At 42.2% G+C, this 11,466-nt stretch overlaps 1 protein-coding gene across 7 annotated transcripts in view; it reads right to left on the bottom strand.

Moving 5' to 3' along the window:
- Nucleotides 1-1,873: 1,873 nt before the first annotated feature.
- kif21a (kinesin family member 21A) overlaps nt 1,874-11,466 on the bottom strand; it is a 58,831-nt gene continuing 49,238 nt past the window's right edge. For 6 of the 7 annotated variants that reach the window (XM_074633722.1, XM_074633723.1, XM_074633724.1 and 3 more), the window contains 7 exons: nt 10,539-10,675; nt 8,968-9,142; nt 8,630-8,794; nt 6,903-7,020; nt 6,363-6,533; nt 6,030-6,229; nt 3,101-5,137 (listed from right to left, as the gene is read on the bottom strand). In XM_074633722.1, the coding sequence (XP_074489823.1) occupies nt 5,047-5,137; nt 6,030-6,229; nt 6,363-6,533; nt 6,903-7,020; nt 8,630-8,794; nt 8,968-9,142; nt 10,539-10,675 (1,057 nt within the window). In that variant the 3' untranslated portion in view covers nt 3,101-5,046. Of the gene's footprint in view, nt 5,138-6,029; nt 6,230-6,362; nt 6,534-6,902; nt 7,021-8,629; nt 8,795-8,967; nt 9,143-10,538; nt 10,676-11,466 lie in introns of all 7 variants that reach the window. The other variant, XM_074633720.1, reaches the window with a different exon arrangement.

Raw genomic sequence — 11,466 nt, 5'->3', positions numbered from 1 at the left:
TTTAAAACAGCTTAATTACAGAGAAAGAGGAGTAAACTAAGTCCAGTTAACTAAGATGTAATGTGTGCAGTAATTCAGGTTGAACATTTGTTAATTTTTTGATCCTCCTCCCTGCTGGATGCCTGTAATGTTGTCAGTAAAGCTGGATCTCCAACCGGGCAAAGCCTCCAGGCCCCAGACCCTTAGGGACCCCCCAACAGCTCCATATTCATTATGCCTGTTGGTCTGTAATAAATGCGTTGGTGAAATACAGCACTAACACAAATCATCAACTATAATGATTATGGTCTTGTGTCAAAATGAACATGGATAGATTCATTTTTATGCAACTCACTGGGTGGTCAGCGGGGGCTCATTTCTGCCCCGGGGCCTCCTCGGGAATCTTGTCAGTGAAGGAATTTCAGCTCTTCCACAGCTTATTAGCCAAATGTCTAAAATGTCAGTGAAAGTATTTTTGGACGTTTGACAGCTCGGAGGATTACTCACACTGTCGCTGGTCAGTCCTGCCGGTGCCGCTACTGCCATCTTGTGTTCACCGCTTGAAACAATCTGAGAGCAACACTCACTTAAACCAGCAGAAAGCAGATTCACCTACAGCAAACAGATGTGAAAAGAAACACAGCAACTTTGGCAATTAAAGATTTCAGGAAATAGGAATGAAGAGCTCTCAGCGGCCGTGTTGGAGGTTGTGTTGCTAATCATTCTGGTCTTAATAGAATAGATTAAGATATTTTGGGGGAACCTGAAGAGACATTTTAGGTTATGAGATCCCAAAGAGCAGCAACATATTGTATCTCTGATTAATAACCAAAGAAGTGGCATTAAGAAATTACCTTTATCTTGGTAAAACTCTCCTGGCTGGCCAAAATATAATAACTAATAAACAGAGCTTTGTTGATTCTCCCCTTGTATGTTGTTGTATAATACACATGTAAACTGTTACAAATAAAATGTGACAAGAAAATAAGAGCATCACTTTATTTTAAGCACCCCGATTTATCATTTATAAGTAATGTTGTAAGCACACATAACTGTTTATTAATGTATCTGTCAACAACAATAACTCCTGTGGACACCAATAAGTGGAGGCTGGTGTATAAACAAATAATGAAATACAATATTGTTAGCACACTGTACATCTATAAGCACTGAATAATGGCCTTCTAGTGCGTGTTATAAATGTATGTTTGTATACTTATAAATGCTAAATAAGGGGACTTAAAGGACCCATGTGTAACATTTTAGGGGATCTATTAGCAGAAATGTAATATAATATTCATAACTATGTTTTCATTGATGTATAATCACCTGAAACTAAGAATCATGTTTCGGTTACCTTAGAACGGACAAACCAAACTCTGGCTCTAGAGAGCCATTTATGTTTTACGTTACTGATGGCCACCATTATTCTCTGACCCGCTTGTGAAACTGCGAAAACGTGAGCCGCAGAGTGTAAAACCGTGGTACCGCCAGCCGCCGCCTGACTTCCGTTGTTCCTAAAGTACTGTTATCATGGTAAGGATGCCCTCTGAGGTGAACCTGCGCTACCATGGTTTTGCACTCGGCAGCTCACGTTACCGCAGTCTTGGAAAAGGAGGAGTGAGCAGAGGGATACTCAGTTGGTTGCAATCAGCAACCACACCACTAGATGTCACTAAATCCTACACACTGTACCTTTAAAGTAAAATGTTACCAAAATAAAAGAGCTGCATGTCTAAAATCAAGAAAATCTAATGGACAGAAATACAAAAAAAAACTTTTTTTTATTTGTAAACAAAATTTAACTGTAGATATTAGTATGAGTAGCGAACCTAGTGAGCACTAATACATCTTTAAATGACTGACAGAACCGAAAAGAAACACACAGAGTTGGTTGTTTTTGACAGATGGCGTTTATTCCCAACAAGGCATCTGACATTAGAATCGCTAAAGAGTCCGCCATTTGGGAATGGCTACTAAAACTCCAGAGTGGGATCGTCCAGGATATGTGGAACAGGAACAGCATAACAAACAAAACAAAGAAAAAAAAAAAAACTAACCGTAGGCCACTAAACACAATCTGCCACCTCATTGGAGGAAAAGCTTTAAAGCTTGTCAGTCTTCCCGCCAATTCTGGTCCTCTCAGCTCTCGCGTGAGACTGCAATCAGATCGGTGGTCCCACAAAGCTAACATTCAGTCAGATTTAAATACACTGTTTACATACATTAGATATGTACTTGAATAATGCCTACAGCCGCTGTTTCATCGAACATTCAAAAGTGACAGCAAACAATCGCGACAGTTACATCGGGGAGACCACGAGCGTCTCCAGGAAGGCCCCACAAGGATCAGAACTGGGTCGGTCGACGTGGTTAGGCTCACAACACGGGCAGAGTCTGAAGGCCTCTCCTCTCCAAAAAACAAAAAGATACCATTAAATATATTATATACATACACGTTGCTCGGTGCTGAGCGGACCTCACCCGGAGTCCATGACAAGAAGCCCTCTTGTAGGGTTGAGAGAAGGAGGTGAGCACACGACTTAGCAGCAAGGGAGTTAGACGACGACTCAGTAGTGAAGATTCAGTGAGTGTTAACATGTGAAGAGTGAACATACGCTTATTACATACGATGAAACATGAACAACAAGTGTAGAATATCCTCAAACGCTGAACCTGCTCACATTTACGAAGGATTAAGTGCATCTCAAAGACTAATTCTGTCGGTTTTCACAAGTGCTTAAGAGTTACAGGAATAGTTCGACGTTTTGGGAAATACGCTTATTTGCTTTCTGCCAGAGAGTTAGATGAGAAGATCAATACCAGCTACAGCCAGTTAGCTTAGCTTAGCATAAAGACTGGAAGTGGAGGGGAAACAGCTAGCCTGGCTCTGGCTGAAGGTATCTAAGGCTGCATTCACAGCAGATCAGGCGTTGCAGCGATTTGCTGCAGGGTTGTGCGGCGATGTCACTTGAATGACCCATTATGACGAATAACCTCCCTCATGTCTAGGTCGTACAGCTCTGGATTGCCAGTTACATGATTGGCCACCGCAGCGGGACATCGGGTTGCGTCTCTCCAAAAGTTGATTCTGCTTCTACTTTTTTGACCCAGGTCGCTGTTTTGTTTTTTTTAGCATTTCCTGTGGCCGCCGAAGTCGCAGCCCAAACAAATGGGAATACTTGCATTTTCGCTGCAACAGCTGATCTGATGTGAATGCAGCCTAAATCTGCCAAGCAGCACCTTTAAAGCTCCCTAATTAAAGCAATGAATCTTGTCTGTTTCACAAAAAACAAAGTAAAAGTTAAAATGGAGTTGGGAAACGACATTACTGAGCCTGGCCAAGAAATAGTCTGACCCATAACCCGCTGCAGGGATGCATGGTGGTTCAGTGGTTAGCACTGTCGCCTCCCAGCAAGAGGGTCGCAGGTTCTGTGTGGAGTTTGCATGTTAGTTTGCATGTTCTCACATGCGTGGGTTTTCTCCGGGTTCTCCGGCTTCCTCCCACAGTCCAAAGACGTGCAGGTTAGGTTAATTGTTGACTCTAAAGGTGTGAATGTGAGCGTGAATGGTCGTCTGTCTCTATGTGTCAGCCCTGTGATAGTCTGCCGACCTGTCCAGGATGTAACCCGCCAGGATAAGCGGTTACATAATGAATGGATAATGGATAACCCTCTGTTAAACCATAAACTGTAATTTTTACTCTTTAGTTTTTGTACAGATTAAACAAACAAAGTATAATGTGTTAATTAGTGAGCTCTAGAGGTGCTGGAAGTCGTATTTTGTTACCGTTGGACAGAGCCGGGCTAGCTGTCTTTATGCTAAGCTAAGAAATTTCACGAAAAAGAGGAGATGTAACTTTAACTTTCAATAACCGTCACGAGTCTGTGTAATAGAACATGTCAATTTGATTATAAAAGTAGAGATATTATGGTGAGTTATTATGTCTTTATAGCCAAATAGCTACCGTGGTGCTAACGTAGCAGCTAGGTGGCTCACGTTAACAAGCTGTACCCATGCTCGGCTTGTGATTGGCTCGGGCAGGACCTCGATACCGTGGCTCCAGCCCTCCTTATCACTACTGCGCAGACTCTGGCTCCAGATGGCAGCTCCCGTATTCGGATAATTTGGCTTCACTTTTTTACAGTGGGAGGAAGTGGAGACGCGTCGTCCATCTTTATATACTGTCTCTGCTGTAATCTTATATTTAACAGACAGATAATGGAGCGGTATCATCAAACTCCCAGCAAGAAAGTAAATAATCTTATTTCCCCAAATGTCGAACTTTTTGCTTTAAAGTGGGACTGTTACTGTACAGTGTGATCAGTTCACGAGTGCAGTGCAAGACAGCAAAGACGACAAGTTTGCACAATTTTGGTCGCTGATCTTGAACAGCTGCAGATATTGAGGCGCACAAAAGCAGGAGAGGGAAGTTAAGGGGAACAGTGATTTGTCACATACAGTAAAGCCACTTTTGTTATTTTGGGGGGGGGAAGGAGCGCGGGGTCATTGCTGCAGTGAAACAATCCCAAGAAACTCGGGAACTGGGTTGCGAAGACCAGCTACCAACCCGTTAGCTCTGCCACACTTTTCTCCTTAACACTCTACTTCCGGTCTATTTTTCTAATCTAACACTGCTACCCTTTACCTTGGTAATTACGTGTCTGTAGGTGTACTTTATCCGGGCACAGCGCCGTACAGAGCTGAGCAGCAGAGATATTTCCTAGGAGTGTGTTCAACTCTTAAATAAACGTCTTGTGAGTTCTTATCGTGATCCACGGTGACGTATCGTCTACAACGCAAAAGAGAAAAAGATGAGTTTATCCTGCAAAGAGTCATTAACAAATACGGTGAACTAAAACGAGTTAGTACGACCCTCTGAGCAGTCTAAGAAAAGAATGATTGTGTAGATTCCGTTGAGATGAGATTACTTTCCGGTTGGCTCAGTCATAAAGGTTACATCGTGGCATGGTAGGTGTGTGTTTTAGGAGTCAGTATTGAGAAGTTAAGGGGTCAAAGTGCAGGGCAGCAGCATCAAAAGATGCCGTTAGTGTCCGTCCAGAGTGTTCAGTTACTGGCCACCTCGTCCGCATTGTCAGCCGTCTCTAAAGTGCTGTCCAGTCCACCACGTGCACGCCAGATCTTCACAGTCCGGTCACTGGAAGACAGGAACATGAAGTGTTAAAAAAATAAATAAAAGGAATTATTAGGAGTGTTATTTAGTCTTTCTGGGACTATCGCCAAGATGCTGCTCCGATGGTCCCGTAAATTTGGATCGAGCAACTCAGTCTACATGGTGATTTCTTCATTTTTTTTTTGTAATATAAATGTATAAATCCCCAAAATAGCACATTGAATAAGTAATAATACCACAACAATATTCATTATTCATATACGACATTAATTATTAATAGTTATCGTCAGATGGATATGGTAGTTTGTTGTGTGAAGAGGTGTGTGTACAGTACTGCGGCAGCAACGCTGTCCAGGGTACTGAAACGGGGGAGATGGCTTCGAATACCTTCGAATATTTCTCACTGAAGCTGCATAGCCCAAAAAATGGTATTCGGGACAGCCCTAGTATTATTAATAGGCTGATATTTCTAACAAAATAGGCTAAATACCATGATTTATAGGAAGAAACCAAGGAAATCCATGTAAAATCAAATATTCAGCACCCCCATATACCCAGAATGGAATGATCCTTTGTTTCATAACCACATTTTTCTGCTACTGCGACGATTTGACTGTGAGATTGGCAGTCAAATCAGGCTCCTTAGATGGAATCGTCAAATAGTTGACTATTCTGGGTCACCACTAGAAATAATAATCCAGATACAGACAGATAGCAAGTCAGTTGGTTTGATGCTACGTAATCTTCAAGACCCTAGTGATGTTACATCTGATACTGGAGTTTTGAGTTGCCGTTCGAAGCACTGCATCTGAACGTGAAGCAGGACATGTATAAAAAAGTACAAGAATCTTAAGATGTATGCTGAATCTAAGTGAAAGCCATAGAAAGTGTGTGTTTGGTTTGGTGTGAGACTCACTCGGAGGCGGTGAACAGATGGCTGCTGTTGGTAGCGATGCCGTTGATGGGGCTGTCGTGGCCCCTCAGCTCCCCGAGAGTCCCCAGTGTGTCCGTGTGCCACAGCTTGAGCACACCACCTCTGCAGCCGCTCAGCAGGGCCGGGGACCCGGGTACGACACCGAGCGCACACACCCAGTCACGGTGGGCGTTCGGGACTTGCTGTTGGGACGGAAGGATTGAAGGTTTTAAAAGTTTTGATCAAACACCAAACCAAATATTTCATTGCATCCCTCCTCATCAGTCTCCTCGATCTATCTGTATCCATATATCTACCATCTCACTTATCCAGTACCTGCAGTAGGTCTTTGCGGTCCAGGTCCCATTTCTTGATGCCGTTGTCTCGAGAGCCACTGAACAAAATGTTCCCCTGGATCACCAGCGACTCGATGCCGTCGTAATGGGGGGGTTCAAAGTTGTGAGTGGGGCCGATGCTTCCCAGAGAGCCTTCAGTCACGTCAAACAGCTGCAACAGCCAGAACACGGCATGTTTAGGGAGTGTTACAGATACAGAGCTTTGTTGTGCCTTTTATTGTGAAATCCAACATATACAAATGTATTGCAGCTCTGTATTTTGTTATATTCAAGGTGCTAGGTTAATTTTGCATGATGGAGGTTATATAACTTATATATTGTAATAATCACGTGTCTAAACTTTGGCTTTCTAATACCCTTTTTCCACCAAAATTAGCACGTATATGCAGGTTTTTTAAACAAAGGAAAACCCGCTAAAAATAGGCGACAGACTCCTTTCCCATTGCGGAGTATACCGTGCCGTTGCCCTGGCCTTTCTGTCCAGAGGCATAAAGAGGTGACGGAAACACTGAATACACACCTTGATGTAGTGGTCCTTGGACCCGCTGATCACCAGGTCTTGGTTGTTTCCAGACTGATCCACAGTCAGACACATCACTGGACCGAGGTGACCGGTGAGCTTCCCTGTGGATGCGAATCTGACAAAGAAGGGAACATCACGTCATAAATAAATTACATGAAATTAAATAGTTTTAATGGCACAACGGTTATGATGCCAACACTGTTTTTCTTCATAAATAATTCTCTCAAGTTAAAAAGTGTCATGTGGGTAAACAGAGTCTGTGAATTGAGTTCGGAGCGTTCAATCTTAGTGCGTATTGATTTAAAGTTATTTCAATCATCCAGACTGCTGATTATAAAATGTTTTTACTTTCTAAGAGGAACAATTCATCAAAACCTATACTGGCTGGCTGGAAATGATGACAGCTTTGGATTGGATGCCTGTCAGGTTTCACATTGAATCGGAAAAGAAATTGGGCTGAGAATTAACCCAGGGTTTGCGTTATGCATCTGAAAATGGTGAATCCGAAGTAAAGATGCAGAGAATGATGAACAGACTGCAGGTATTGTTTCATATAAGACTGGACTTTAACACACAATACTTCCGATATGGAAACAATTTTTGAATTGGCATTTTCTTCCAGTAAAGAATGATAATAAATTGATAATTACTGCTGACTGTAATGTTACACTGAGAGTAATTCACAAATAACATCATATAGCCATGGTACATACGCGGCATGGTCACAACATCAGGGCTAGTGTGCACTCATGCATGGTGCAGCGAGTAAAAAAAGCATGGCCCGGAGCTCGTTTTTTTTAATATTAGGGACCACACTATGGAATAACCTTCCATTAAACATCAGGCAGTCACCTCTGGGGTAAGTTGACCAATCAAAGTATGACAGACAGGTCCTGCCCGTCTTATTATGTTTATTATAAGAAGACGTTTTTTTATTATTGTGAATGCTTTTATTGCTTCTATTCTAGTGCTTATTACCTCCGCCAAGGGCCTTGAAGGAGGTTGTGTTCTCACCGCCGTTGGTTTGTTTGTTTGTTTGTCTGTCCGTCTGTCTGTTAGCAGGATTACTCCAAAAGTTCACGATGGATTTAAATAAATTTTTTCGTAGGGGTGGGGAGTGAACAATCTATTAGATTTTGGTGGCGAAAATTTACTGCGTCACTCCCGGCCAGTTAGGACACGGTGTCATGGACATAACGCGTGTGATAAAAAACACACAAAATACCAGTTTTACAGTGTTATTTTGTCTACAATATATTTTTGAAATTAGCAAGTTTCTCAGAAATGAAAAACCAGCAACCAATTCTATTTATGTAACAGGCAGCATGAATAAATGATACCTTTTGCCTTTGTGTGTTTACATTATTGCAATCAGTTGATATAACTTTTTCAAATATAAAAAATCCATAATCTTATACACACTTTACTCTGCTTTCATGCCATAATTTGCCAGATCGCCTTTATTAGCACACAACGGACTGGAGTAGATCCTGAAATTAGCATCCCTATGTACCAAATCCAGAATCGTTTTTAAATCGGGAATCGATTTTGAATCGAATCGTGAGATACAGAGAGATTCACACCCCTAATAGATCAGTGTTACACCAGACTGCCTTTCCTAAAGCCACATTACTATAAACACACATTCAGCTGTTAAAAGCCCAAATGATCAATTTGCAGTATCACTGTCTGACTAGGTATTTAAATTCAGCCCCTCTGCTTACCTCCTCAGATCCCAGACTCTGACTGAGTTTCCGGCGGCGGCGTACAGAACCGTCCCGTTGGGGTTTAGAGAGATCTGGTTGATCTGGTTCTCTCCTGCCGGGATGGTGACCGTCCGGCTGGTGTTAGACGAAGTGGCGTCCCCAGTATTTACCTGCCCAGAGGACCTGGAGACACATGGAGGACGGCACATGTATGAATCTACAGAAGAGTTCCCACACTCACCCTGACATTACTGTATGTATGTAGGAAAGACTTTTTGTAAAAAATTCATCCAAAAGCCAAACTAAAGTTCTGCTGTACAAAAGAGGAAAAAGGCATTTCAGAGCGCCACACTTACGTTAGTATTCGGATGCACTTGGCCGAGTCCCGGATGTCCCAGACCTTGATGTAGCAGGTGGAAACGGTGAAGACCAAACTGGAGCTGTAGCGGACCGACACCACGTTGTTGGGATGACCTGCCAGGGACATTATCTCCTGACCCGTCACCAGATTCCACACCTTACAGGTCCGGTCTGCAAGAAGACACACAGTCTATCATCTCCATTTATACACATATTTAGGAATGCAGGGAGCATGCTAAGAGGAAAGAGGAGTGTAGCTCAGGATCAACACCGACAGGAAATATATCTTACAGCAAGGCATAAAACTACAACGGAGTATTAGGGCCATTATAGGTTAAAAAAAAAAAAATGTACAGAGCCGAGGGAGGGGGGTAATATTTCAAGAAAAACTTAGAATTTCCAAGATTGAATCATAAATTTCCAAGAAAAAAAACTCGGATATGTTCTCCGAGATTATGAAGTCATAGATTTGTGAGAAAATAACTCTGAAGATAGTGGAGTACAATACAGTGGCAATGGAAAATAGTGGGTTATTTTTGTTTAGGAACCACATCGCCTCACTTTGCAAGGTTGGATCAACCTAATCACACCACAGACGCCACCGTTAAAAACTGCGGTAACGTGAACCGCTGAGTGCAAAATATCTATATATTGCAGCGGACTGTCCATCCATCCATCCATTTTCATCTGCTTATGTGGGGCAGAGTTGCGGAGGCAGCAGGCTAAGCAGAGGTCTCTCTCCCCAGCAAACTCTAAGGACATAATTCACCATAATCTATAGTTCAACACAAGCAGTTCTGTTATGTGTCTTTTCTGTGCTGTTTTCCCTTCACACTGCCACAGTGACAGTAAAAAGCGTCAGTGTGTAACTATGGTAACGCAGTGTGTTCTGAGTCTTCTCAACGGTTGTTTTTTAGTGTTAGCCGTGCTGAAATGAAAGACACACGCCTTTATGTAATTGTTCGTCTCTACTTTCCTGTAACTTTTATAATATTAGTACTTACGTTCATAAAAGAATACATTAAGAACAAGAAAGAAAATGTATCTATGCATCTTTCAGGACCTTCGCCTTGCTCATTTTTTTTCTCGTAAATTTTACGACTTTATAACCTCGCAAATGTATGAATTTTTTCTCCAAAATTTGCCACATTAATCTCAGAGAATATCTGAGTTTTTTTCTCATAAATGTATGACTTTAATCTCGGAAATACTGAGATTTAACAAAACAAAATAGGAGTTATCTGGTAAAAAATAAGAAGCTCTATGGGTAACTTCAATCTAGTTGATTGCCACTATATTCACCTCCATTTATCATCATAAAAAGCTCCTTCACCAGAGGTTCACTGTATGTACAATGTCACTTAATTCCATCACCTCATTTATCCACACACTGTGCATATGACAATCTTAATTAATCCCTGTCAGGTTTTATTTGCTGTTATATAGAAGCATAGCAGCATGTCAAAAGGGTAATAAATTAGCAGCGTTGTATAGCAGACATGTGAGGAATACTGATGAGACAGAGAGTGAAGAGGTGAAGGGACGATGGAGGATTGTCGGTATTAACCTTTGGATCCGGTGAAGAGAAGGTCATCTGTGCAGTCGACACAGAGAACAGCTTTACCGTGTCCCTCCGCCACGTGGACGCACTGCAGCGTCGCTGACCGACTGCTTTTAGTGGGTGGCACCGGGTTAATGATGCCCCTGGAAAACACACACATATCACTATCAATAGGTGCAGCCTGGACATAAAACGGTGTAATAATCCGTGTGCAGCACATATTATAAATCACACCCACACAACCAGAGTCATGCTCAGCATGCAGCTCTCGTGGCTGATGCTGCAAATCAAAAATAGAAAGAGATGACAAGGAAAAATGAGGAGGCAGCTGAGAACAGAGTCACCTTTACTGTGCTGAAGAAAGGGGGAAAAAGTCCATAAATACCCCTGCTGCACCATCAGGAGCTTCTCTTTTCCAGCCCATAATAGATTAAAAACACCCAAAGAGACAAAGACAGATGAGCATTGGAAACCAGCGGTGTCGGATCATCAGGGGCCGCAAGTTCAATAGCGTCACAGAAACCCAGATCAATCACTAATTGGCAGGTCGTGTTGACAAATTGACATCTGATGGTGTAATTGTACAATCACTAACAGTTGTAGCTATCGGCATCAGTGGAGCAGCAGGATGAGCTGGTGGTGGACCACAAATCCACACGTCGATATTCAGGAGTTTTGAATGAATGAGCTTTGAAAGGCCTGTTGTGTGCCAAATAAAAGGCTATAATAAATGAATAAAAAGGCTAATTAAAAGAGATCATTGAGGGTTCAGGCTCAATAGCAGTAACAAGCTTAACAAGATGACACTGTTTCGGTTTATTTTAATTATCTATTGATTCATTATGAGAGGCTTCGGTTAAAAGGCGGTCTGATGAAATGCTCCCATGAGAAGAAAAAGGTGAAATCCACTGTGTTTCAGATTCACCTTTGCCCT

This window comes from Sebastes fasciatus, chromosome 4 (assembly GCF_043250625.1).
Source record: "Sebastes fasciatus isolate fSebFas1 chromosome 4, fSebFas1.pri, whole genome shotgun sequence".
In the NCBI taxonomy this organism is placed as follows: Eukaryota; Metazoa; Chordata; class Actinopteri; order Perciformes; family Sebastidae; genus Sebastes; species Sebastes fasciatus.
This window is presented reverse-complemented; position numbering and strand designations above follow the sequence as displayed.